We start from the raw sequence: 26,656 nt of genomic DNA, 5'->3' as shown, positions 1-26,656 counted from the left end.
ATCATCGCTCTACTTGCATATCAGAGAGACAGAAACAAACATTATCATAATCAGATAGTGGGAGTGGGCATTCATAGACAGCGATATCTTATGGTAATATATTTACACACACACACACACATTCTCACTTCTTATAATAAATTTTGTGTTGAATGATTTCATTTGGCAGTGATACTAAGATTTTTTATGTCTCCTAGTAGGTTCAATTAACCTTATGTAGTTGTAGTACTTAAGGTGTCAATCCAGTTGGGAATGTTTACTATCACTCAAGATGCAATCAAGCTATCACAAGTCAAGCCAATTCGAAGAATGTTTTTATCTAACAGTCCTAGAATGATCAAAATGCAAAACGGAAATGAGTCACAGAACTAGAAACAAGAATGCATGACGAGAAGCGAAAGTGAATAAAAACGTAAAAGATTCTAAGCATGAACAAACGAAACAGTTCCAGGAATGTAATAAAAATCAGAAAGAAAGAAGTCCTAAGGATGGGGTAATTGATGTCGGTGGAGTATCCTAGTCTAAGGAGTGTTTAACATACCACAAGCAAAGTATCCCTAAACAATGAACATCACAACTTAGCTAATCCAATCTCTTGGCAAAAGCTACTCAGACTCAACCACTTCCATACCTAGCTCTCGCTAGAGAAACGTGGTTGAGCAGGCATGACAAACAAGTTCATTCACGTCAACAAACATCCTAGACAACTAATCTCTTAGGCTAGGAACGTAAGTCTCTGGCACTAGTTGGTCAGACATTTCATCAAACACCTTTTGGGTGCGAAAATGTCTCGAACCTAGTTCCAATTGATCAGAGAGAAACTAGTAATTCTAACTCTAGTCCAGAAGGGAATCATACAATCAAAGCTTAAACACTCCACATCCTAAGATCCTCCACCTAATCTATCCCATCCTCAGAAACTAACACACTACTCAGATCCGAAAATCATAGTCAAGGATGCAAAAACAGAAATCATTGAATCAAGCATAATAAGATAGATAAAAATAAGATGAACAACTTTGTAGAAGGAATCAAATGCAAAATCTCAATAAGTCTCAAAAATATCGGAATACAAGTCTCAGAACGTATTTTTGTAGCTAGCTTAAAACCTTCTGGGAACAAAAACGAGATAAAAGATTCGATGTCTCTGCAAAGACTTAACAAAATGTATATATAGTAGTCCAACATGGAAAGCCCTAAAACTTAAAACGACAAGGTAAAGCGTCGGTTCGGTAATCTCCTGAAGCATGTGAAACCAAACGTCTTTCTTCCCGACATGTGCGATCAAGTCCATGTGCGTCGAATGGAATCCAATGTCATCATAGCTCGGATGGAAGGCTGAGGAGCATGGCTTGGACGGATAGCTCGGACGGAACGGAGATGGTGACAATGGCTCGGACGAGACGGAGATGGTGACCATGGCTCGGACGAGAATGAAGATGGTGACCATGGCTTGGACGAAACGAAGATGGTGACCATGGCTCGGACGAGAATGAAGATGGTGACCATGGCTCGGACGAGAATGAAGATGGTGACCATGGCTCGGACGAAACGAAGATGGTGACCATGGCTCGGACGAGAATGAAGATGGTGACAATGGCTCGGACAAAACGGAGATGGTGACCATGGCTCGGACGAAACGCAGATGGTGACCATGGCTCGGACGAGAACGGCTTCCAATGTTTCCTAAATACCTGAAATACTCCAAGATGCACAATGTATGCAAGGATGATGCAAGAGCTACCTAGACGTGCAAAGTGTATAGAAAGAACTAAAAAATGATGCAAACCAATGAGTTATCCTAGCTAAATGCATGATAAAAATAGGCTAAGGAGAGACAAAGTATAGACATATCAACTCCCCCAAACTTACTCTTTGCTTGCCCTCAAGCAAACAATCAAGAATAGAGTATGGAGAAGAGGTGTGAAGATGGGGTCTCAGAACCTAAAACATGCTAAATAAAATAGTTAGAATCAATGTCCTTGTTTTTAGTTCTATGATGCATGGTGAAGGAACTCTATATTTTTTCTACACATGCAATCCTATCAATCATTCCCTTTAACATTCATTGACAGAGAACCGTGAATCAAGCTAAGCAATGTCGTTGAACTCATTTGGCTAGGGTGAAGGGTTGGAGATTTAGATGGTCTCCTTCTCGAGCGGTTTCATCAATACATGACAAGGTTCTCTCACAAAAATGAGTTGAGCTTAAGAGAAGGCTAAAGGTTGAAACCAACTGATACATACAAGAGCAGCGTCCTGTCTACCCAAAGAACATTCCAAACGGAAGTTGGTCCTATCTCTACCCTTCATCAGAAACATCATCTCAAACCCATTCTTTCACTCTTTATACTTGGTCTTAGGAGAAGTTAACTTATTATCATTCTAGCAGATTGGGTGATCTTTATTATCACTATGGTTCTTTTTCTTTTCTTCTAAGGACTCTAGACATCATAAGCATTTTTACTTTCTTTTCTTTGTCTAATCTTTTCGTTTTATGCCCAGAACCAATAACTCATTGTTTTGCTCAACCCAAATCCTTTACTAGACTTGTAAACCTTGAAAACACATCCTCCTCCTAAAGACTTTCTCCCTTTTACTTTCTTTTTACACTTCACTCTTCTGCACAAATCTATACCCAATACCCAAAATCGAGTTCTCACCTAGTCCTACTAGTCCGGATAACGCGAACTAGAACTACACAGGATCCTACTCTTGTCGGTTAGAACCTAACACTTTCTAACAAGCTCAACTCGGAAAAAGACCTGACACTCAAAAATACAATTGGCTTGGAAGAACGGTTGGTTAAGGGTGCGGGGAACTGTTCCAAAGATGGGAATCAGCTACTTGGATTGACAAGGGTGGTAAAAATGTGAAAGACAATCCAAGTATGTATATGGTATCCATGAGTTCAACTTCAATGCATAACAGGATAATTGCAAGTCAGGATTAGGTTCAAGTAGATAGGGAATGATATCAATTCGAAACATGCTTCAATCTTAACTTTTCAGGTTCAATCAACAAGCATCAAAGAACTAAGAACAAGGGCCTTGATCCTATCCTATTGAATCCAGCATGCTAACAAGGTTACAATCATCATAAACCCCTATGCTAAATGCAACAACCCTATATGAATAAACCTAGACTCAATCCTAATATGCAATTGCAAACTACATGAACACTCTGTTTTTGTGGAAATTTTCGAAATTTTTTTTTTTTCAAATTTTTTTATGGTTTTTCTATGCAAATAGATGGATGCAGACTCAAACATGATATGATGCAAAGATTTGAAATAAGAATCACAAAACACGACATTAGATACATCATCTCAAACCCTCCCCCAAACTTAAAATACACAGTCTCCTGTGTAAGAAAAATTTGCTGGAGGATTTAAGAATCACAATACAAACAATGCAGAAATGAAATGGTATATACAAAGGAAGGTAGGAGTACCTCAGTAGTAGAAAAAGGAGTCCGTGTTCGCCCAAGGAGGAGCGTGAAACTGACTCTGTCCTTCGCCTTGTTCGGGATCCGCGGATGTGACATCAGCTGGTTGGTCGACTTGCTGCTCAACCGCTTGCGTGCCCTGATGATCACCTTGAGCTTCAACTCGCCGCTCAACCTCAACCTCATGCTCATCTCGAGCTGCAGAACAACGCACTGATCGGTGACTAGAAGAGGCTCTGGAATCTCGCGAACCGCGTCTCCTTCTCTCCCTGGACTCATGTGATGAGTAGCGTGAAGGAGCGGGTGAAGGCGGACGCTCCCGTGACACATATGAAGATTGACGTGCTAGGGAGGGAACCGGAGAGAGTGTTCTCTGACGAGTTGGCTCGCTGGAGACTTTGTGTGTGGCTCGAGAGAGGGGCTCGATCGGGTGTTGGCTTGAGTGGATCGAGTGTGGTAGTTGGAGCATGTGCGGAGTGAAATTGGCTCGAGCGTGACAGCGGAGGCATGGCTCGAACGAGTGCAGAGTGATGAACCTCTCAGGATGGGTCGAGTCTGATTCCACGCTGTCGGTTGAACCTTGTTCGAGTCGATGATGGTTGAGAACGCACAGTGGTGGTTGAACTCTGCAACACCTCTTCTTCATTATCCCAAACCTCTTCCTTAATTTCCTTGGAGGAGAACTTCTCATTGTACCTTGGAGCTTCTTGATTTTCCCACTCATCTTCTTCACCATAGCTGTTAACTCTTTCACTGAATCCCTTAGAATCTGAGTATTTTGTAGTTCATACAAACTGTTAAGCGCGGGAGGACGTGACTCTTGCGGTTGGTGAGGTTTAGGAAGCAGGTCTTGACGCTTAGGGAGGGTAACGACTGCACTCGATTTGGAGAATGGTCGAGTGACACTTTGAGTTTTCTCTTTGGTTACCAAAACCTCAGTTTCTGCCTCATTCACATCCTCAAAGATGTCAAACCCAGATTTTTGATCTTTCTCTTCAATCACAAAGGTATGTCCATCAATAGTTGGTTTCTTCCTAGAATCCCTGATATCAAACTTCATCGTGAAGTTTTTACCCAGATTGAGATCAATCATCCCATTCTTGACATCAATGACTGCGCCAACTGTAGCTAAGAAAGGTCTTCCTAGGATTAGTGGATCTTTAGGCTCTTCATCCATTCCTAGCACTACAAAGTCAGTAGGAATCTCAGCTTGTCCAATTTTGATGGGCAAGTTCTTTAATAGACCATGAGGCAATCTAGTAGTCCTATCAGCCAATATTAAGCGGAGGTTGCATGACTTGTATTCGTTGAATCCTAGCCTCTGAGCTACAGACAGTGGCATGAGGCTTACTGAAGCACCAAGATCACATAGGCACTTTTTGAAGGCCAATGGACCTAGAGAACAAGGCAAGGTGAAAGAACCAGGGTCCTCTAGCTTCTTTGGGATAATCATCTTCTGAATGACAGCCTTGCATTCATGAATAACCCCACCTATGTCATGCCCTACCCTCTCATCTTCCAGAGCCTTAGCTTGAGCTCCTTTAGCTATCTCCTCCTTCTCTTTGGTCTTTTCGGTTACCAAGTCAGTTAAAAACTTTTGATATTGAGGCACAAGTGCAAATGCATCAAGCAAAGGCATCCTAAGTTCAATCTCCTTGACTTGGTTTTCGAACAGAGCTTTGTACTTCTCAGTAAGCTGCTTCTTAAACCTCACTGGAAATGGTAGTGGTGGCTTGTATGGTGGAGGAATGAATCTCACAGGTTTATCCTTGGGAGCAGTGGGTTCTTTAGTAGCTTCAGGATCAGATTGTTTTGCTGACTCAATTGGATCCTTGAGCACCTCGACAGGATCCTTTATCTCAATTTCATATTGAAGAAAATCCTCCCCATCTAAACTCTCAGTGTCCTCAGTGAGCCGTACATCTACAGCTTGGGTGGTGATGGCATGCATAGTAGCATAGTCCTTGGGGTTTTGAACTGCTTTTCCAGGTAGTTGGCCAGTTGTTGGGGTAGAAGTAGAAACAGTCTTACCTTCCATATACTTCATCTTGGAGTTAAGAGCTTCAAACTTGACATTCAGATCATTGTAAGAGAATTCCATCCGCTGACTGAGTTCAGCAAACTTCTTAGCAGTATCCAGAGAACCACTAGCTTGACCTTGAAGAAGTTGTTGTAGCATGTGCTTCATTTCTTGATCTGGACCTTGAGTAGGTTGAACTTGTTGAGGTGAAAATCCAGGTGGTGGTCCGGAAGGAGCGTGAGAACTTTGCTGGAATTGTTGCTTAGGCATGAATCCTTGATTGTAAGGAACAAAAGGCTTTTGCATACCTTGTTGTTGCTGCTGAGGAGGGTACACCTGATCTTGTGGATTTGCAACATTGGTGCTCCGGTAAGACGAATTGGGGTTCGTCTTGTAGGGGTTATAACCCTTGTTGTATCCACCTTGATTCTGGACGTAGTTGATTTCTTCAGACTGCTCACCCTTCCCATCCTGAACTTGAAAAGGGTCATCCTCAGATACAAAATGGACAGTCTGCTGCTGACTTAGCAAGAGGCGGTCAAGCTTGTCATTGACATTCTTAAGGTCCCTCTTGTACTTCTCCTCAGACCCAGCGTCGCCGCGAACTGTGCGGTCATAATCCTCATTGTAGTTGCCGTCAGACTGAGCGAGATTCTCAACCAGTTGCCATCCTTCCTCAACGTTTTTGTTCAAGAAATTACCGTTAGAAGCAGTATCAAGCAGCATGCGGATTTTTGGAAGTACACCACGGTATAGAGTGCTCAGCAGTGACTCGTTGCTGAAACCATGGTGTGGACACTGGCTGTGGTAACCCTTGAAACGCTCCCAGGCTTCACAGAACGATTCTGAGCTCTTCTGAGTGAAGCTGGAAATCTCATTCCTGAGACGTGCCGTTCTGGAGTTAGAGAAAAACTTGGCCAAGAATGCCTTCTTGCAGCCATCCCAGGTGGTGATTGAGCCCTTGGGAAGGTTTTTCTCCCATTGATGAGCCTTGTCTCCCAGGGAGAAAGGGAAGAGGCGCAACTTGTAACCATCCTCACTCACGCCGTTGATCTTGGTGAGACCACAAAGACGGTCGAACTCGTCCAAGTGGTCGAGTGGATCCTCCATAGGCAACCCGTGAAACTTGTTTCCTTGGATCATGGTAATCAGACCACTTTTGATCTCGAAGTTGTTGTTCGGCACGGCGGGAGGGACGATTCCAGCACGTTGAGTGTGAGTGTTCGGTGCATCCCCAGCACCAATGTTTCGCGGTCCCTGATGTGGTTCATGCTGTTGGTCCATAGTGACGTGTGCGAGATGCTCAACGGGTTGACGAGCTTGTCGTGGGCGTTGCAACCGGTTGATTTCGTCGATCACAGGAAGGAGATTCTGATGCCCTCTTGATCTGGTGTGCATGCAAGGTTGCAATCAACAGGTTCCTGAGATGCAAAACAAACAAGCAAACAACCAAAACAAGTCAGTACTCAGAATGATAAGTGTAACAGAACTTAATCTTGCAAAACTTGAAATCTTAAATGTAGCAAAACAATTCCCAAATGGCAACGGCGCCAAATTGATACTAAGATTTTTTATGTCTCCTAGTAGGTTCAATTAACCTTATGTAGTTGTAGTACTTAAGGTGTCAATCCAGTTGGGAATGTTTACTATCACTCAAGATGCAATCAAGCTATCACAAGTCAAGCCAATTCGAAGAATGTTTTTATCTAACAGTCCTAGAATGATCAAAATGCAAAACGGAAATGAGTCACAGAACTAGAAACAAGAATGCATGACGAGAAGCGAAAGTGAATAAAAACGTAAAAGATTCTAAGCATGAACAAACGAAACAGTTCCAGGAATGTAATAAAAATCAGAAAGAAAGAAGTCCTAAGGATGGGGTAATTGATGTCGGTGGAGTATCCTAGTCTAAGGAGTGTTTAACATACCACAAGCAAAGTATCCCTAAACAATGAACATCACAACTTAGCTAATCCAATCTCTTGGCAAAAGCTACTCAGACTCAACCACTTCCATACCTAGCTCTCGCTAGAGAAACGTGGTTGAGCAGGCATGACAAACAAGTTCATTCACGTCAACAAACATCCTAGACAACTAATCTCTTAGGCTAGGAACGTAAGTCTCTGGCACTAGTTGGTCAGACATTTCATCAAACACCTTTTGGGTGCGAAAATGTCTCGAACCTAGTTCCAATTGATCAGAGAGAAACTAGTAATTCTAACTCTAGTCCAGAAGGGAATCATACAATCAAAGCTTAAACACTCCACATCCTAAGATCCTCCACCTAATCTATCCCATCCTCAGAAACTAACACACTACTCAGATCCGAAAATCATAGTCAAGGATGCAAAAACAGAAATCATTGAATCAAGCATAATAAGATAGATAAAAATAAGATGAACAACTTTGTAGAAGGAATCAAATGCAAAATCTCAATAAGTCTCAAAAATATCGGAATACAAGTCTCAGAACGTATTTTTGTAGCTAGCTTAAAACCTTCTGGGAACAAAAACGAGATAAAAGATTCGATGTCTCTGCAAAGACTTAACAAAATGTATATATAGTAGTCCAACATGGAAAGCCCTAAAACTTAAAACGACAAGGTAAAGCGTCGGTTCGGTAATCTCCTGAAGCATGTGAAACCAAACGTCTTTCTTCCCGACATGTGCGATCAAGTCCATGTGCGTCGAATGGAATCCAATGTCATCATAGCTCGGATGGAAGGCTGAGGAGCATGGCTTGGACGGATAGCTCGGACGGAACGGAGATGGTGACAATGGCTCGGACGAGACGGAGATGGTGACCATGGCTCGGACGAGAATGAAGATGGTGACCATGGCTTGGACGAAACGAAGATGGTGACCATGGCTCGGACGAGAATGAAGATGGTGACCATGGCTCGGACGAGAATGAAGATGGTGACCATGGCTCGGACGAAACGAAGATGGTGACCATGGCTCGGACGAGAATGAAGATGGTGACAATGGCTCGGACAAAACGGAGATGGTGACCATGGCTCGGACGAAACGCAGATGGTGACCATGGCTCGGACGAGAACGGCTTCCAATGTTTCCTAAATACCTGAAATACTCCAAGATGCACAATGTATGCAAGGATGATGCAAGAGCTACCTAGACGTGCAAAGTGTATAGAAAGAACTAAAAAATGATGCAAACCAATGAGTTATCCTAGCTAAATGCATGATAAAAATAGGCTAAGGAGAGACAAAGTATAGACATATCAGGCAGCTTCTCTAAGAATAAGATATCTAAATGTAAAGCTGTGAGGGATCCAATCAATTGGTTTGCGTGATTTACTACCAGATTGACATCTCTTTAGACATTTTCTTGAAGACTCCGGTACACTCCGGTTAACCATCTCTGTCAAACCAGCCGGACATAAACCGGAGTCTTTTGCATACGTCTCCACCAGCTTTGGTAATAGGATTCTCTGCTTTCGTATGCTTAAGTTCATTCTGATGTACTCTTCTTTCGACGTTTCGAGCTCTTGCTGGATTCTTTTCGGTGTATATACACGAACCTGTTTTGAAACAAAGAGACTTAAGTTTTTTTCATCGCATCAAAGGGTATAAGAGTTTCACAGATCAATGGTAAGTACCGCTGGATCGGAGTGGCTGCCTGAAGTAAGTGCAAAATGTAGGAGAGGCTCGGGATGTTCGATTGCATAAGCTAATCTTTCATCTCCTGCTTTGAACTTCCTCGAAGCAAATAGTAGTCTAAGCCACTAGAAGAGATATGAAAAGAAGAAATGTTTACTTTTTAAGCTTTTGTGCTTTGAAGAGAATAGTTTCAAAGTTTCATGATTTCTCTGGTGTACCTGTCCAGGATGAGACATTTTGCATCCAAGAATCGTACTTTGTATTGCTTCAGCACTAACTGTGTGTCCACCAACGTTATATGCAGCCTGGAAAAAATGCAAAAGCACAGATAATTTCAGAACCTAGAAATGATGGTTCATGAGTTGGCATTGCCCTTGCAAGAGATGTTTGTTACCTTGAGTAGCAGTAGGACTCTCTTCACATTGTTCTGTGGAATTCCATAAGCCAAAAAGGCCTAAAAGATATTTCAATGTAATTTCGATAAGAAACCAAATATCTAGACGTTGAGAAAATGAGATTTGTTCTTGAAAGAAAGGACTTTACATGCATCACAAGTGCATTGTGCACATTTATCCAGAACGCTAGCTTCTCTTCATGTTTTAACTTCCTTGGATCCACTTCCTCCAATCTACTGATGAGCGATCTGCAAAAGTTTAAACATTTTCAAGATTATACATCAATAGATCCCAATTCACTTCCAATCAAAAATCTAGCCTATATGTAAACAACTTAAATGTCTCTAAGCAAATGTCAAAGTGACTCACTTGAAGTCTTGCAGAAGATCTTCAACCTCACTGGCCTTTTTGGCGTCTCTGTAAATGCAAAGAACTTCAACGATGCTGCTGTAAGGACCACTGAAGTCCTTTTCTCCTTCTACATGGAAAGAGTTATCTAACCGAACATCAAAAGAGGAGCTGTTTCCAAATCCAGGGCTCGATGTATCGTATTGGTCAGAGGGCGAAAATGCACTCGATGATAAAGACGAGTTTGGAGACGAAAGCCCGCGATGTAGTACAGATGGCGGCTCTGCAAGCTTGCAGTATATTTCTGACATACACTTGACCATTCCTTCAGATAATTTGTTAGGTGTCTCTGGAACATGATCCGAGATTCGGGTGCCAAGATGTTCAGCTAGACTGATTAGATTTTCTCCATTCTGCACATACAACGGTTGGGAGTGACAAGAGCGGATGGTTTTACCCCAAGAATCTTCTGGAGAAGCTTTTCTACTCTCAAATGCCGAACGTTGGGAGTGACTACGGCGAAAACTGGAGTCTACCTGGTCTCGGTCAGCCGCAGGAATCTTTGTTTTCTGTGATTGATCTTGATTATCACCAAGCAGAGCATTAGTAGGCTGCTCTGTATTTGAGGTGGTGTCATCATCTTCACAAAAGTCTAGACGCCTTCTAGGGGTTGTTACAGGAGGAGATTTTGGCTTCTTGTTCTCTGAATTTGGGGACACAGAAGTGATTTGCTGCTCAAAGGCTTTTCTATACAATGAAAGAAGATACTGTTCCAAATGTATAACCTCCATCTCCAGAACAGCAATGTCTTTGATTAAATCAGTAGCTGGCTGAAGAGAAAAGAAAAACCAAGAACGCATCTTTATAACGCACAAAGCTCATTTTTAAGAAAACATATTCAGTTTTGGGAAGTGTAAGTAAACTACTCACCTGAGGCATGGGAATGTCATTTGTTTCACTCAAAATGTAAGAAGAGGCTGTTCGATAACCTAACGCCTTCTCTAAGGCACAACGAACCATAAACTGATCTTGTAAACTACTCTCCAGCTGACTAATCTGTGATTCCAATCATAGGAATAAGGTAAATGAAACCAACCAACCGAACAAAAGGACCAAGTAAGAAGAAAAGAAAAACGTAAACATTACCTCTTGCTTCAATGAAGTTTCAGTGTTTGAATGATATTGATTATGCTTGGATTCATTTGAACGACCCATGTCCTAAACCAAGTCAAACAAACATCCATAAACGTTTCACAGAAGAGGTTTAATAAGAAATAGAAACAGCTTTGGACTCACTTTCCACTTATAAGAGAGATTAGTTTCTCACAAACTTGATACCAGAATAAAGGAAATTCATTTAAAAGTAATATAGGGAAAGACAAATAAGAAAGATACAAAGAAGTATAGCGAAACATATGTGTAAAGGCTTTTCACAAAAAAGATGCAAAAGAAAAAAGCAGCTTGGGGGAAAAAAAAAAGATACTTATTAGTCAAAGAAACAGAAAGATAAATCCAAGAAGAACAAGAATGATGTCTCAGCGTCTTAGGCTGTTCTTTAACAAATACCAATACACTTTATCTCAACTTTAACAAGAAAAAAAAAGAAAGCAAAAAGAGATAATCCTACTCACTCACCAGCTTGATTCGTTGAGAGGCTTCATGAGAACTGTTTGAGGTGGTTTTATCTCCCTCACCTGTCTTCTTTTCTGGAAAGCTGGCACTGCGCAAAAAGAGCATTTGCCAAAGAATCAAATCTTATAAATCCAAATTGTATCAGACAAAATTTAAAACGTTAAATGAATCTTCCACTACACTAGCATTGTCTATAACAACGAACAAGAGAAGATCTGAGTGAATTTGCAACCATAACAACTCTTTCAAATTCCCAGTTTCTGCCTTAAACCCAACCCAGCAAAGGATTCCATTAATAGCAAACAGTGACACATTTAGAGAAATCTACAAAATTACAAGGCAAAAAGAAAACAAATAAAAGTAGTTGTTGATAACGAACAAAAGAGTAGACAGCTTACCTCTTTGAACGCTTGTGATGTTGGACCATCCTCAAATCCAACATTCTACCACCTCCACCACCTACTCCAAATCCCATAGGCTTACCACAAACACAAAGGAGCTGACTTTTTTCTCCTTAACCAAAATAAATGCTTCAAGAGATCGTAGCAGAGGTTCGGCTAGAAACCCATTAAAAAAGCTTCAACTTTAAAAGGGAAAAGTTGGGGACTTTTTGAAGAAAAGGCAAGTGAATCTTCTTCTTCTTAACCTGTGACTGTGAGAGAAAGAGGCCAACGGAAACTATTAACTTTGCGAATCTTCTCTATCTCTTTTTAGGCAAATAATAAAGGAGGAAGCTTTTTAGTATAAAACATTAAAAATGGACAAAAGAAGCGTTGTGGGTTTTCAATTGAAGAAGAAAAGTTTTTAGCTTTAGCTTCATGTTTCATGGAGACATGGTTGTGAGAAAGAAGAGAGGCGACTCGTGTCAAAAGACTAGTCACCAATGTCAATGTGTACACGACCCCACGAGTCGTCGTCTAATTCTCAACCAAATCGGCCAAAAAAAAAGAGAGAGAGATGGTCTAAATCAGAAATAGACAACAGTGAATTTTTTTTTTGCCTTGCAAAATAAAAGTTACTGTGGTGCTTATGGGTGGTGACCAAACTAGTTTTATAAATTAATTTATCTTTAACTATATATTATGTTCATGTGTATTAATTTGTACCCCATTTATGTTTCTTGATACAACCTTATTTTAATAGATTAGCTGATGGTTGATTCAATACTTTCATGAGTTAGTTAAAAAAAATACTTTCATGAGTTATTAATTTTAACAACTGAAGATATATAGAGGATAATAAGGAATAATTACTAAATAATTTTGATGGGGTTGATAGATTTCTTCATTGTTGGCAAGCAAGTCAGAGTTGTTGACCGTCCCTCTAATCTAACTCCTCCACAGTTCTTTGAATCACATGGCCCATAAGCACTACAATATAGTATTCCTATCTTAATTAATTTATTCATAATCTCTTACCAAATTTCTATTGAATCACAAATTATTTTCTACTAAATTTTGGTTGAGTAGATTAAAAAAAAAATTACCACGTAGCAGCCATAACAGAGGAGGTGATGGTACGTACACTACAGTGAGACAATATATTCAACGAACACATAATAATACTTGTATGCAATAATAAACCCGTGAACCCATATTCTCGTTTATGAAAAGCTAAAATAAAAACAAAAGTCACCGCTATAACATTAAATAAAATTCACCCGAAACCAAGGACATCGTCGAATGCTTCCAACACAGTATCAAAAAGGATTTGTAAAATGGGGCAGCATAGGCAAAATAAAGTGTGATAAAATTCCAAATGTAACTCGCTCAACAGATAAACAAGGTTGAAGAGGACAGAATAGTAAAAAAAAAAACTGACCTCAAAAGAAATGAAAGTGAAAAAGAAAACATAAAAATTTTGGAAAGATGATTTAAGCTTTTGGGTTCTTGTGACTTGTCAATGTCTCTCTCTTTCACTTATGTTTTTTTTGGAGAGAGAGATATGAGAAAAATTGACAAATGCGATGTCCGGAGAATTTGTTTGTGTGTGACAAGTGGACTTCCGTTTGTCAAAGAATCCACACAAGAAAAATTAAAAGTGTCATTATAAAATTTAAAATGTGAAAGCATGAAACTTTTTTTTCTTAGTGTGTTCCTCCGAAGATCAATGCAGAAAAAAAGGTTGTGGGACAATCCAGGTCTTCTCTCTACATTGTCGTCATGTTTCCAACTAGTCGTTATAGAAAGAAAAAGAAAAAAAGACACATAACGTTACGTATCCGATCCGATTGTAGTTTTGAAATCTATTATTTTTATTAGAATATTGGGTTGCATGTATATGAATATTTGTGATTGTTATGTTTGGTGAGTTTAAGAGACAGTAGGAGTGTTGTATGGTAAAAAACAAATTATAGTATTGGTAATGGTAAATTAACATATACCTTGTTTTTGGAGCTTATCTCTCTAATCGCCTCGATTTCTGAATAACGTCGGACATATATTCACATTATCCGAGATATTTTATCTTAGCTTATATTCAAGAAAAGGATGCAATCTCTTCTTTTAAAACTTCAATCGGATTGATATAGGTATATTTGTGGACTAATCCGAAGAAAAACAAAATGAAAGGTTTTAAGGTCAGAAGAGCGGCCTTTGGTACTTGGGCCTTTTCTGCTAGGCTTGTTGGGCTTTTTAAAAAAAATCCATTGTCAGAAATTCAATGATAACTAAATTGGGTTGTTTCAGACAGAATACTTTCTATTGTGTTTGGTAAACTTACAGGTTAATACTGGTTAAGGATTGAATTGAAAATATTGGACTCGGTGTTTGGTGAGGTGAGCCAGGCCTTCGCAGTAGTGCAAGACGAAGGCGACACGTGAGAGTCCAATCAGCAAGCTGACGTGGCGGACTCTCCCCCATAAAAAATAGAGTTAATATCGTGTAGGTCGATGACCCACATATCAGATATTAAACTGATAAGAACAGATACTACACTTGATCTTAGCCAAAAGGCCGAGAAAGGTATGATTTGAACGATGGCTCCCCTACTGGTTTTATATCCCTTATGTGAGAGCGAGCGAATCTAGAGTTACCGATGTGGGACTTTGGAAAACAAACTCTAATAAGATAATCCAGTATTTAAAACTCGGGCCCAATTTCAATATTAAGCCCATTTACTGAACCCAGATACTTGTGTAGTAACCTAAACGGAACGTACGATCGATGATGGAGGATTTTATAAGTTTATAACAGTAATCAGAAAAAGAAAATATAAGGGATCTATACATATGTACATGTTAGATATGATTTATAACATGAGATATGATATGATTTTTTATTTTTATCATTTGTATGCAATTTTGTTCATTAACGATATGATTCGGCAACACCCAATATTTCAGAGATCAATTATGTGATTCTTTACTTTAATGGGTAAACCTTTTTGTAATATATATTAATCATCTTATGATAAGGACAATATACGGTCAAAGTTCGAACAAAATTTGTTGAAAGTGTTTATTGACTCGTTTATTTAAGGTTTGTGTGGTGGAGATATGATTTGGGGCTCAAGTCCTATAGTATCTTACTTAGAATCGTATTTATAGTGAGATTCTTTATATTACTCTTTCGTTGAGTTTCTTTTTGGTACTGGATAGGATAGTCTTCGGAAGTTGATCTCTAGTTTTGAAGGGGAAAAAAATCACGTATTGGTCTCATTTACTTTACTTTGAATTGTTGCACATAATATCGTTATAGTTAGTTTCATCCATAGTTTCCTTTTCCTAACAATAATCTAATAACCTAAGCATCACTGTCAGTACGATTTATCTACTCATTGATCGCGACGGACGACCAACTTAACAGTACACGTCTATTTCTGTCCTTTTACTTGTATTTTTATAATCGTAATAAAAATAACTGATTAGAATATTAATCTCTGTTTATTCGTAATATTCAATGGCAATGTATGTATGTAATATAGATTAAACACGAGTCAACTCTCTGAAATTTTAAAATACACTGTAATAATATCAATTAAAGACTCATATTTTTTAATTAAAGAACGTTTCTGAGAATTCGACTGTGCCGGCTCACAAAATTTAACTAAAATTATGATAAACAAATATTCATAGCTTTCTCGTTGGACTCATAAACACATTTTACTGGTTTTTCACGCCAACAAAACAGAACAGCTACATCCCTTCTGTCAATTTACGAAAGTCTATGCAATACAAAAAAAAAGAGAAAATAAACATTTGATCGAATGCAAAATATGAACGTGAGATTTGTATTAGGATATGGTTGTACACTTATACAAGGAGTTCGAAATTATTCCAAAGAAGACATAGTAAAGATTGAGATTAGAAGAAAAAGGAAATGATCGTACACACAACACAAATATACGAATCAGACATGGAAGCAAGAGAACAAGAGCTTGAGACAAGACTTGAGCGAGTTTCCAAGAGACTCACTCGTCTTCTTCATCTTCATGTTCATGGCTTTCTTGTTCTTGAACCACTTCCTATGTTTCTTGGACGACAAGAATTGTGCGTCCTCGTAGCTTTTGAACGTGTAGCTTCTGAGATACTTCTGTCTGTTGGATCTGTAAACATCTGGACTTATGAATCTAACGTAATCCCCTGGAGATTGAAAAGGTACGTCGTCGTGTGTACTCTTCTCGACTCTGTTTGCGTTTTGCATATCTTTGATCATCATTTTTTTTGTTTGTTTGTCGACGATCCTCAAGTACGTCTAACTGAGCCTTTATATGTCGTGGCCTGCTGAAAAAGTAAACTGTCCTTTTGAGTTTTCAAGATTGAATTAGTCACTGTGCTAATACGACTTTGTGTATGTATGTATGTAGTTGGTACAGCGCAGGATAATTGTTTTAATTTTTAAAAATTAGGAATGTTTGTATGTATACACGTGGAGGTGTATATATGGGTTTAATACTTTAATCAAGAGAGAGCCATACGTCAAGATCGTCGGCACACATTTTTGATAATGGGTTATGGGCCTAGGCCCATTTTGTTTAGACCCACTGAGAAACGTGTTAACGCCCACGTGGCGAGAATCAGCTGGACCACAAGTGTGTTTTGTGCGTGTGTCTTTCTTCTCCATGTGCCTTGCCTACGCGGTTACTCATTTTTTTTCTTCTTAATACTTTCTATAATTGGTTACACTCCCACAGTCCAGTTGTGTAAATTCTGGTCTAAGTCTCGCAACTGAATAAAAAAGGAAAGCCATGGCCTTCAAACCTTTTGAGCGTATTCATTCACACCACGGATTAAGGTCAGTACTAATTTCACTTGATCCTTTATATTATATCTCTCCGCGTTCGTTTGTTATGAAAGTGGACAACTTTACATAATTCCCATTGCAAAGTTTCGATTTTTATTTCTCATAGCGAAATTTCACAACAGGTCAGCCTCAAATTTGGGGAATTTTACAAAACCCAGTGTGTGTGTGTGTTTTTTTTTTTTTAATTTGATAATCCCGTTATACACCGAGATAGTTACCAATTTCATACTTCTATTTGGTACTGTAACTGCCTTGGTGTAGTTTTGTTGTTATCTTTATCACTTTGCGTTATATATTTCTTTGTTTATGATATAAAGGTTGGGCAGATCGGTGAAGAAGTTGGTTTCAGAGGATGTGGTGGTGTCTGTCCTGCTTTAAACCTTCCACTAAACATGATCCCTCTGAGGTAATATTTTTGGCTATCTTTCTTGGTTCCTTTGATATGAAGATTGCTTTAACTTAGCTGAGCTTGCAGGATCGTTTTGAAGCAGAAACCAATATTGTTACAGATATTTCACTGTATGAAGATGTCATCTTACGCCAGAGAAAATCAGAAGCTGATCAAATTGAATGGGCCATTCAAGATGGCTATAACCAGCAAGAAACTTCTGCTCGTCGTCGTCGTCAGCGAGAGCTGGATGATCAGATAGCGCGTGGTTTGCAGTACAAGGAAGAAACCGAGCTTGATAAATCTTTGGTTGACGTAGAAGATCAGCTGCTTTCTAAGATTGTTGAGGAGAGTTTGAAGGATAAAGGCAAAAGAAAGCAATTTGAAGATGGTCTTGTGGAGAATGATGAACAACATGCTCTTATTCTTCAGCAGAGTCTATACATGGTGGAGCCTCTTCCTCGACTCGAAGAAAATAAAAACATTACCCCAATAACTCCGCTGAAAGAAGATACGCAGGAGAGTTGCAAGGGTAAGGGCCAAATAGATCTTAACGTGAACCGTCCTCATAGGTAAGCATTTGCATTTGCATTTGCCTGTTGATTTGGCGGTTTCTGCTTTATAACAAAGCAGAAATGTCCTGACATGGTTAAGATTATTTCACTTGTAGCATTTGTGATGGTTGCAATTCTGCAATTGAATATGGAAGAAGCTCTGTTAATGCCTTGGGTGTTAATTGGCATCCTGAATGCTTTTGTTGTCTTTATTGCGACAATCCGATCGCTATGCACGAGGTTTGAAACCATATAGTACTAATTTAGTTGCTCATTACAATTTCTGATGCAACATCTAATTCCTGACTACTTCTTTTTAGTTTTCAAACACAAAAGGGAGGTGTCATATAACCTGCTACAAGGAGCGTCGTCACCCAAACTGCTATGTCTGCAAAAAGAAGGTAACTTATATCATTGGGGTTTATGAGTTGAAAGTTAAAAGAATTGGTATCCTATAACAACAGTATACGACTTTGGATTATCTGTTGTGATGGATGTTAATGTAACTGTGTAATGGTTACTTCTTAGTTTTCAAACTGGTTCTTATGATGGATGTTAATGTAACTGTATTCAGATTCCTTCAACCGTGGAAGGTATAAAGTATAATGAACATTCGTTCTGGAAGGAAAAATACTGCCCTTCTCATGAAGTTGATGGAACTCCCAAGTGTTGCAGTTGTGAAAGATTAGAGGTGGGCTTACTTTCACTTAACAAAATGAAGTTTGGCTAATGAGAGTGAGATAAAGATAACAGTTAAGCCGTTCTCATGGTTTTTCTTTTTTCTTTGGCAGGCCTGGGGAACGAAGTATGTAATGCTTGCTGACAATCGGTGGCTATGCGTAAAATGTATGGAATGCGCTGTTATGGATACTTATGAATGCCAACCTTTGCACTTTGAAATCCGTGAATTCTTCGAAAGCTTAAATATGAAGGTTGAGAAAGAGTTTCCTCTTCTTTTGGTGGAGAAAGAAGCGCTAAATAAAGCTGAGGCGCAAGAAAAGATTGTGAGTACATTTCCTAAATTGAAACATCCTTATCTCTCTATCTCTCTTTCACTCATATGTTTAAAACAAGCAGGACAATCAGCATGGGGTTGTAACCAGAGGTATTTGTCTGTTTGAAGAGCAGACCGTTGATAGTGTAAGAGCTTAGATTGGGTAACACTTTACTTCAGACTAAAACTAGATTGGATTCATGACTTTAACTTTGCTCTGCTCCACATATGCAGGTCATAAAAAGGCCAATCATGGGGCCGAACAAGGAGCTAGTAGGCATGGTTACAGAACCTCAAAGGGTTATTGGTGGATGTGAGGTCACTGCAATTCTTATCCTTTATGGACTTCCTAGGTACTATGATATCTTTCTTAAGGCTCATCTCATACTTCTAAGTACTCTAGCACGTACAGACAAAATCATATCTCTTCATACACAGGTTACTAACTGGATATATATTGGCTCATGAGATGATGCATGCTTGGCTAAGACTCAACGGTACTTAGTGGTCAAGAATCTACTTTTTATTCGCCAAGAGACATTGAGAAACCTGTCATATTTAAGTATTTTTATTTTGTTTTTGGGAAATGATCACAGGTTACAGGAATCTTAAGTTAGAGTTTGAAGAAGGAATATGCCAAGTGCTAGGCCATATGTGGTTGGAGTCACAGACCTACTCCACCACTTCTGCAGCTTCTTCGTCTTCGTCCCACACTCCAGCTGCTAGTTCATCAAAGAAAGGTGCTAAATCTGATTACGAGAAGAAACTGGTGGAGTTTTGCAAGGATCAGATAGAAACAGACGATTCACCGGTCTATGGTGTTGGATTCAAGAAAGTTAACAAGATGGTCTCAGACTCGAGCCTCCATAAAATCCTGAAAAGGATTCCACAGTGGACGAAACCAGATTCAAATCTTTGAAGCAGCCATTTAGGAAACACATATAAACAGACCCTTTTATATACCTGCATATATATATACAAAAGCACCACTACAACAAAGTCCACAAGACACATCAAGTACACACTTACATCTTCTTTTTTAGTCTTTTATTTTGGGGTCAAAAGTACACTTATGTCTTTTTTTTCTTCTTTCTTTTTGTTGTGTCTTTTTAAAGACTTAAACAGAAAAAGGATATCTGGCAAAAAAAACAGATATGATTACCCCAATACCCAATGATGACATTCTATATTCAGGACGTTATATCAGAGTATGCCAAAATCATAGTACAATTACAATCATGCCAACACTAGTAACATTGAATTTTTCTATTTAAATCAGTGTCGGAAAAATATGATTCACAAATAGTTCCTATAGCCATTTCACCAAGATTAACCATTTTTCATAAAATTAGCATATGATTTATTTAATTTATTTTAAAAGTTTATTTATGGTTAAACTTAAAACGGTGGCGTTTGGGTAAGGAGGGAAAAAAAGTCGTCTCGAAAAAATTACCAAATTACTTAAATACCACTGAGTAATGAGCGGACGGCACGTGTTGCAAAAACAGCTGGTCGTTTAGATTGGACCACAAAAGCCAAAAGGTAGGTTGTGTGTGTGTTTTTCTTCTCTTTCTTCTTCACGCCTACTTACTTCTTTCTTTCTTTTTCTTTTTGGTCTCAAGCAACGACCAATTCCTCTTGTTACACAGTAGCTCGCTCTCTCAATATGGCCTGTGGAAACTTCTGGAAACTCTCTTGGAAGATGTCGCGTACTTTCCGCACAGGGAAAAGAAACGGAAACCGCTTTGGGCTGCAACGAAACCCAAAAGCCATGGCCTCTTCTGATTCGTCTCACCACAGATTGGTTTGGTTAAAGTATTGACTTTTTTTTTTTTTTTTCTTCTAATTATTACTTCAAAATTCGATCTCAATTTAGAAACGTAAGTTTATTAAATTCGACGGCTTGAAAAAAGAATATCCTTGTTACAAGCTTTGTCCTATCATTAATGTGTCATTCAGAGAACCGTGTCTGCATCAAACCAAAATTCGGACTTTTTTAGTAAAAAAAAAAAAAAAAAAACCCCTCCATGTGAAAACTCCACTTTTATCATCATCCTTATATATAAGTCTCTGCATTCCACTTTCAGCGCTCAAGTGCCGTCGTGCTCTTGGAGACTCTTGTTCTTTCGGATATCTTTCTCCTCTCAGGTTAGATCACGGTCCGTTTTTAGTCCTTTAAGGCAGTTTCTAGCTTTAGTTAGTAGTAGGCATAGTTTTATTGCTTTAGTCCTTTCTGTTGTTGTTGTATCTTTCTTGTTCTGTATATCTAATGTCGATGTCCTAATTCGCCGAGATGATCGCTAATATGTTTCCTAGTTATGCTCTCAAACTCTCTTAACCCTAGTTTTTTTGTTTTTGCGTTTATTTGACCAAAGTCCTGGCATTTTGCCTTTGTCTGATGTAAAACTTGACATGTTTGGCTTGGAAAAGTTAAAATCTTTTTATGTTATCTCGATTCTCTTACAGGGGAAAAAGGTTGGCCAGATCGGTGAAAAAGTTGGTTGCAGAAGATGCGGTGCCTCCCCTCCTGCTTCAAACCCTCTACTTCTGAGGTAAACTTATGATATGTTTGGTTGTTTGTTTCTTCTTTCTTGTGTCTAAATTTGCTTAAAAGTTTTGTTTAAAGTCGAAATGACCTTTTTTTTCCCTTTCTAAACTTACTTAAGCTTTGGCGTCTGAAAACCTGTAGGATCGTTTTGAAGATGAAATTTATGAGGTCATACAAGTTTCAGTGCATGAAGCTGACATCCAAAGAGCTAAACAGCTTTCTTTGGTCGTTCATGAAGAGGAACAATTTAATTTGGCCATTCAGGAATCATCCCGTTTTCGTCAGCAAGAGGAGGAAGAAGAAAGTAGGCGCACCAGAGAGTTAGAAAGGGATGCGCAGGTAGCAAATGGTCTTCTATATGAGGAAAGAGAAAGGCAGATCAATAACAATACTGCGTTGGGAGATGAAGAGGACGAGCAGCTTCCTAAGACTGTTCTGGAGAGTTTAAAAGACATAGGCAAAAGAAAGAAACTTGAAGATGATCAAGTGGAGAATGATAAACAGCATGCTCTTATGGTTCAGGAGAGTCTGAACATGGCAGAGTATCCCACTCGAATTGAAGATAATAAAAGTATTCCTCGTAGAGCTCCGCAACATGTAGATAAGCAGCTTACTAAGGCTGTTAAGGAGAGTTCAAAGGACAAAGGCAAAAGAAAGCAATTCGAAGATGATCAAGTGGAGAATGATAAACAGCATGCTCTGATGGTTCAGGAGAGCCTAAACATGGTAGAGTCTCCTCCTCGAGTTGAAGAAAATAACATCATTTCCACTAGAGGTCCTGTGGATGAAGATGTTCAGCGGATTATTTGGGACAGTTTGAAGGAGAATGGTCCAAGAGAGCAACTCAACAATGACGTGGAAGAAGATGGAAATCCCCCAAAGCTGGAAGAAGATGTAAAGCTCCCAAAGGTGAATCGTCCTAGTAGGTAAGCTTATGCGTCCATTGCTAGTTCTCTTGTGTTCTTTATTGCAACTTATAGATATGTCATGACCTGTTTATGAGTCTCGCACTTGTAGCATGTGTGGTGGTTGCGACCTTGTGATCGAACATGGAAGATCTGTGAATGTCTTGGGTGCTCTTTGGCATCCTGAATGTTTAATTTGCCATGCTTGCGACAAACCAATTGCCATCCAGGAGGTTAAAAACTATGTAGGAAAACTGCTTGGTATCTTAATTCACTTCTTGAGTTATTCATTTGTTTTTCTGGATGCAAAAGTTAAATTCTTGACAACTCCCTTAGGTTTCTAACTCAAGAGGCACTTTTCACAAATCCTGTTATGAGCGGTACTGCTATATCTGCAAAGGGAAGGTATATATACAAGTACTGGGTTCTCTGTTGGTACTATTTATGGTTAGAGACTTCTTGAATGTAAATGTAATTTTCTTTCTTTCAGGTTAGAGAGTTTGGTAAACATCCGTTCTGGAAGGAATTATACTGCCTTGCTCATGAAACTGATGGAACTCCCAAATGTTGCAGTTGCGAAAGGTTAGAGGTGAGTTTACTTTTCAAACATAACAAAACACGGCAAAGGGGACTGATATGAGATGAAGGTAACTATAAGCTTACTGGTTTGAGTTCTTATGATTATTGGCTAATTTTCATTGCAGCCTATGGGAATGAACTATGTAGCACTTGGTGATAGTCGTCTTCTATGCCTAGAATGCATGGATTCTTCCGTTATGGATTCGGATGAATGCCAGCCTTTACACTTTGACATGCGTGATTTCTTCGAAGGCTTAAACATGAAGATTGACAAAGTGTTTCCTTTTCTTTTGGTGGAGAAACAAGCTCTGAATAAAGCTGAGAAAGAAGAGAAAATTGTGAGTACATTTCTTATTTGAAACTTTCATATTTCTCTCTCTGTCTCTCTCTTGCCACTCATTTGTGTTTTAAGTTTCAAAACAAGCAGGACTATCAGTATGAGGTGGTAATCAGAGGAATATGCCTGTCTGAAGAGCAGATTGTCGATAGTGTAAGAGTTTATATTGGATAACGCTTACTTCAGAATAAAAAGTAAATTGGAGTTAATAACGAGTGTACTCTGGTCCATATATAAAGGTCTCACAAGGGCCAACCAGGGGGCTGGACAACAAGCTAACAGGCATGGCTACAGAACCTCAAAGGGTAACTCGTGAGTGCGAGGTCACTGCGATTCTCATCCTATATGGACTTCCTAGGTACTTTAACATCTCTTCCACCTAAGTGTACTCACTCTCTTGGGCGGAATATTCTCAAATCAAAATCTATGCTCAAACGCAGGTTACTAACAGGATACATCTTGGCTCACGAGATGATGCATGCTTATCTTAGACTCAATGGTACGTAATTGGTCAAATACCCAAATATTATTTAAGATACACAAAAGAACATGAGGGAGAAAGTCTCAAGTTGTTTTTATGCTTTTGAAAACAGGACACAAGAATCTGAACAATGTTTTGGAAGAAGGAATATGCCAAGTGTTAGGCCACATGTGGTTGGAGTCTGAGAGATACGCCTCTAGTGTTGATGCTAGTGCAGCTGCAGCTTCTTCTTCTTCTTCTTCCCGCGCTCCTCCAGCTAGTGCGTCAAAGAAAGGCGAGTGGTCTGATTTCGAGAAGAAACTGGTGGAGTTTTGCAAACATCAGATAGAGACAGATGAATCACCAGTGTACGGTGACGGGTTCAGGAAGGTTAACGAGATGGTGGCAAATTCCAACCTCCCGGATACCCTCAAAGAGATTCTTCGCCGGAGATAAAAAGCCAATTTACCCACACGTCGACATATGATCCGTATTCATAGTTACATACCGTATACACATATACATATCCACACAGACTCACGTTTTTGCAAACTTGCCATCGCTTTAAAAACTGTTTCTTTCTTCTTCCTTTTCCGGTAAAGTTGGAACCTTTTGATTCAATTCTTGCGGTGGATTTTATTCCCCTCCCGCTTATTAAACTAAAGGAACCGTTTTTTCAAGTCTTGTCTTGTTAAGTTTCCGGTAAAAGTTTTTTTATACAGTCAATATTGTGTCTTTGGCAATTGGGGCAATCTGATTTACACTTCTTGTGTCGTTTCAGTAAAGCACACCAGGTGTTCGATCATTTGCCCCAACCACTAGTTTTGATTTGTCACTGTGATTTCAGATGTTTTCTCTCATCTTCTCGAGCCCTGTCGTCGTCAAGCCTTTTAACTCCGTAATCATCCATCAAATTCGATTCTTTTCCCGTGACCCATTCCCTAACAAAGTCAAGCACTACCTTTACCGAGCAACCCTCATCGACTCTATCCGTCTCAGCCTCCGCTCCACAACCTCAGACACGACGCTTCCTTCTCTTCTAAACCACCGTAATCTCGATTCCTTTGTCGTCAAGAACGCTTTACGCTCATCCCCATCTGTGGCTTCTGCTTGGTTCATCTTCAAAACTCTTACGCAAAAAAAAAAAACTCACTTTTCGTTTGAGACTGAGACGCTTCACGCCTTCGCCACTGTTCTTGCAAAGTTTCAGCGATCTTCAGAGCTTAGCTCTCTAATTGGAGTTGTCAATGCTGGTAAATTCGGCCAAGTTCATTTCAGCTATATGAATCTCATGAACTTATACGCGACTGCTGGTGATTTCGACTCTGTTCTGAAGACGTGGGACGAGTATAGATGCTCAGGAGATGATGAGAAGAAAGGCTGCTGCACTGAGTCCTATAACATTGTGATGCAAGTTTACATGAGATTAGGTAAAGACTCTGAGGCTGTGCGTACTTTTGATCAGATGATCAACGAAGGAGGGCTTTCGAATTCAAGAACATTCACTATTATGATTGAGCATCTTTTGAAATTAGGGAATCTTGATGAAGCTATGAATGTTTTCAAGACCTTGCCTTTGATGAGGATTACACGGACTCTGAAGCATTATTCGGTTTTGGTTGAAGCGTTTGTTGATGCGCAACGGTTTGGTGAAGTGAAGACTCTGCTTTGTGAGTTGAAAGCTGATGGGAAATTTCCAAGTAGACGTATGCTTGAGCCTCTGAAACGAATGAGGGAGGCTGGTTTTGAACAAGAAACAGAGGAGTTCTTGAGAGAAATGTTGCCAGATGAGAGAATCAAGGACATTTCTATGTATTCTGTGGATAGTCCCAGCGATAGCGAAGACGAAGGAGAGGAAGAGAATGATGATGTTAGTGAAGCTCAAGTGAAGTTGAAGCCATGGCTGGACCCAAAAGCTTTAGCAAACTCGTTAAAGAAGTGGAGCTCTGATGCAGTCACTGCTTTGGAGGAAGCTAACTTCGTCTGGACAAATCTATTGGTCTGCAAGATGCTAAGAAACTTCAGGTCACCTGAAACAGCGTGGAGTTTCTTCTGCTGGGTGGCGATTCAACCTGGATATACTCACAACGCCTACACGATTGAGAGAATGATGGCTATGTTAGCACGCAATGGCCAAGTTGAACTGGTCGATAAGCTCATCTCGAAAGTGAGAATGGAAGGGATCAAACTACCATTCAGCACCATTAGGCTGATCATTGATCTCTACGGAATTTCAAAGAAACCGGACGCAGCCATCAAGGTTTTCCGCCAAGACAGAGATCTCTGCTGTTCGATATCGGAGTTCAACCTCATGCTGTTGTACTCATCCCTCTTGAGAACATTAACAAAGTGCAAGAGAAACGCAGAAGCTTTAGAAACGCTAGAGGATATGATTTTGAGAGGAGTATCTCCTGATATCCAGACGTTCTCGGGTTTAATGTATCACTTTGCGTTGCAGGGAGAGATTCAAACAGTGGAGAGACTTTTCTCAATGGTGAGACAGATTGGTCTTGAACCTGATCCTTACATGTTAAAGCTTCTTGTTCAAGCGTACTGCAGATGCGAAAGATCAGTGCTTGCTTACAGAGTGTTCCAAGACATGAAAGATTCGAATATGATGCCTGACAGAGAGACGAAAGAGCTGCTTGTTAAGAGTTTGTGGAGAGAAGAGAAGCGAAAAGAGGCCGCTGCGGTTGAAGAGAGGTACGAGGAAGGGAATAATAATAACAAGAATAATAGTAACGTTTTACGTTTGGCGTTGAAGGGTCATGTGTGGACCATTAGTTCTACAGACATCGCTCGAGTCCACGATCTGTACCGCGACTGCGTTGTGAAAAGTTCGAGTTAAACAACGTTTCTTCTATGTTTTGTTTTTTAATTGGGCCCAATGATCATTTTAAGGCCCATAGAGTCGGGTCTGCTAATGAAGGGTCACAACACATCACATCACATCATTCAAAAAGAATACGACCGTGCCGCTCTCGCTATGGGAAACCACGTGAACTATCAAATCATTTTAATTTAATAGTATATGAGTGTGAAAGCAAATTTAGTATTTACAACTATAGAATGATTAATCTTTTGTTGAGAAACCTGCAAAAGATTATCCAGGGATTAGGTACGAAATAAAATAAAGAGAAAACAATCATCATATCTGAAACAAAAGTATTATACGGTGAAAAAGCAC

At 39.6% G+C, this 26,656-nt stretch overlaps 3 protein-coding genes, 2 non-coding genes and 1 pseudogene across 15 annotated transcripts; 4 read left to right on the top strand and 2 right to left on the bottom strand.

Annotated features, from left to right (window-relative positions):
* Window positions 1-25: 25 nt before the first annotated feature.
* LOC104745618 (uncharacterized) lies at window positions 26-12,486 on the bottom strand. 7 transcript variants are annotated; one of them, XM_087475938.1, is made up of 11 exons: window positions 11,860-12,486; window positions 11,465-11,549; window positions 10,976-11,047; window positions 10,760-10,885; window positions 9,851-10,659; window positions 9,630-9,729; window positions 9,481-9,540; window positions 9,305-9,391; window positions 9,086-9,211; window positions 8,717-9,007; window positions 26-174 (listed from the first exon to the last, which is right to left on the bottom strand). In XM_087475938.1, exons 1-11 carry the CDS (start codon window positions 11,934-11,936, stop codon window positions 103-105), a joined length of 1,905 nt encoding a protein of 634 aa, XP_087332064.1. In that variant the 5' UTR covers window positions 11,937-12,486; the 3' UTR covers window positions 26-102. The 7 variants fall into 7 exon arrangements, with proteins under 7 accessions (XP_087332064.1, XP_087332068.1, XP_087332074.1 ...); XM_087475942.1 differs by having other exon boundaries at window positions 26-165; window positions 8,712-9,007; window positions 11,860-12,360; XM_087475948.1 differs by lacking the exon at window positions 11,860-12,486 and adding an exon at window positions 11,694-11,805.
* On the top strand, window positions 6,249-6,355 carry LOC147949383 (small nucleolar RNA R71). The gene has a single exon (XR_015586027.1). It is a non-coding gene; the product is annotated as a small nucleolar RNA R71 (small nucleolar RNA).
* A 1,746-nt stretch (window positions 12,487-14,232) lies between the features above and the next one.
* On the bottom strand, window positions 14,233-14,428 carry LOC147949382 (U2 spliceosomal RNA). The gene has a single exon (XR_015585783.1). It is a non-coding gene; the product is annotated as a U2 spliceosomal RNA (small nuclear RNA).
* A 1,156-nt stretch (window positions 14,429-15,584) lies between these two features.
* Window positions 15,585-19,841, top strand: LOC104745602 (protein DA1-related 7-like). Of its 2 annotated transcripts, none has more exons than XM_010466895.3 (11): window positions 15,585-16,695; window positions 17,022-17,110; window positions 17,180-17,664; window positions 17,763-17,886; window positions 17,967-18,047; window positions 18,221-18,337; window positions 18,438-18,650; window positions 18,724-18,786; window positions 18,875-18,993; window positions 19,079-19,137; window positions 19,237-19,841. In XM_010466895.3, exons 2-11 carry the CDS (start codon window positions 17,057-17,059, stop codon window positions 19,557-19,559), a joined length of 1,638 nt encoding a protein of 545 aa, XP_010465197.1. In that variant the 5' UTR covers window positions 15,585-16,695; window positions 17,022-17,056; the 3' UTR covers window positions 19,560-19,841. The 2 variants fall into 2 exon arrangements, with proteins under 2 accessions (XP_010465197.1, XP_087332110.1); XM_087475984.1 differs by having other exon boundaries at window positions 16,686-16,826.
* A 378-nt stretch (window positions 19,842-20,219) lies between these two features.
* Window positions 20,220-24,149, top strand: LOC104745588 (protein DA1-related 6). Of its 3 annotated transcripts, none has more exons than XR_015572853.1 (12): window positions 20,220-20,455; window positions 20,728-20,788; window positions 21,107-21,192; window positions 21,330-22,114; window positions 22,206-22,338; window positions 22,430-22,498; window positions 22,584-22,675; window positions 22,798-23,010; window positions 23,100-23,162; window positions 23,249-23,367; window positions 23,450-23,508; window positions 23,603-24,149. XR_015572853.1 is itself a non-coding variant. In XM_010466877.3 (12 exons), the coding sequence occupies exons 3-12, from the start codon at window positions 21,151-21,153 to the stop codon at window positions 23,923-23,925; spliced, it is 1,905 nt and encodes a 634-aa protein (XP_010465179.2). In that variant the 5' UTR covers window positions 20,220-20,455; window positions 20,728-20,788; window positions 21,107-21,150; the 3' UTR covers window positions 23,926-24,149. The 3 variants fall into 3 exon arrangements, 2 of the variants coding, with proteins under 2 accessions (XP_010465179.2, XP_019094661.2); XM_010466877.3 differs by having other exon boundaries at window positions 22,584-22,682; XM_019239116.2 differs by having other exon boundaries at window positions 20,231-20,788; window positions 22,584-22,682.
* A 167-nt stretch (window positions 24,150-24,316) lies between these two features.
* Window positions 24,317-26,332, top strand: LOC104745578 (pentatricopeptide repeat-containing protein At5g66631 pseudogene; annotated as a pseudogene). The gene has a single exon (XR_015572838.1). The product of XR_015572838.1 is annotated as a pentatricopeptide repeat-containing protein At5g66631 pseudogene (transcript).
* Window positions 26,333-26,656: the final 324 nt, after the last annotated feature.

This window comes from Camelina sativa, chromosome 2 (genome assembly GCF_030686135.1).
Source record: "Camelina sativa cultivar CO46 ecotype springtype chromosome 2, ASM3068613v1".
NCBI classification, from domain to species: domain Eukaryota; kingdom Viridiplantae; phylum Streptophyta; class Magnoliopsida; order Brassicales; family Brassicaceae; genus Camelina; species Camelina sativa.
Note: the sequence above shows the minus strand (reverse complement) of the source record. Positions and strands in the feature narration are given on the sequence as shown.

Excerpts from the sequence above, each read along its gene's own strand:
- LOC104745618 (XM_087475938.1), bottom strand. The coding sequence starts at position 11,936 with ATGGGATTTGGAGTAGGTGGTGGAGGTGGTAGAATGTTGGATTTGAGG. Across the intron at positions 11,048-11,464 it reads CCTCTCAACGAATCAAGCTG|GACATGGGTCGTTCAAATGA; the intron begins GTGAGTGAGTAG and ends GACTTGGTTTAG. Across the intron at positions 175-8,716 it reads GATATCTTATTCTTAGAGAA|TATCACTGCCAAATGAAATC; the intron begins GCTGCCTGATAT and ends AAAAAATCTTAG.
- LOC104745602 (XM_010466895.3), top strand. The coding sequence starts at position 17,057 with ATGTGGTGGTGTCTGTCCTGCTTTAAACCTTCCACTAAACATGATCCC. Across the intron at positions 17,665-17,762 it reads AACGTGAACCGTCCTCATAG|CATTTGTGATGGTTGCAATT; the intron begins GTAAGCATTTGC and ends TTTCACTTGTAG. Across the intron at positions 19,138-19,236 it reads TGCTTGGCTAAGACTCAACG|GTTACAGGAATCTTAAGTTA; the intron begins GTACTTAGTGGT and ends AAATGATCACAG.
- LOC104745588 (XM_010466877.3), top strand. The coding sequence starts at position 21,151 with ATGCGGTGCCTCCCCTCCTGCTTCAAACCCTCTACTTCTGAG. Across the intron at positions 21,193-21,329 it reads TCAAACCCTCTACTTCTGAG|GATCGTTTTGAAGATGAAAT; the intron begins GTAAACTTATGA and ends GAAAACCTGTAG. Across the intron at positions 23,163-23,248 it reads AAGAGCAGATTGTCGATAGT|GTCTCACAAGGGCCAACCAG; the intron begins GTAAGAGTTTAT and ends CCATATATAAAG.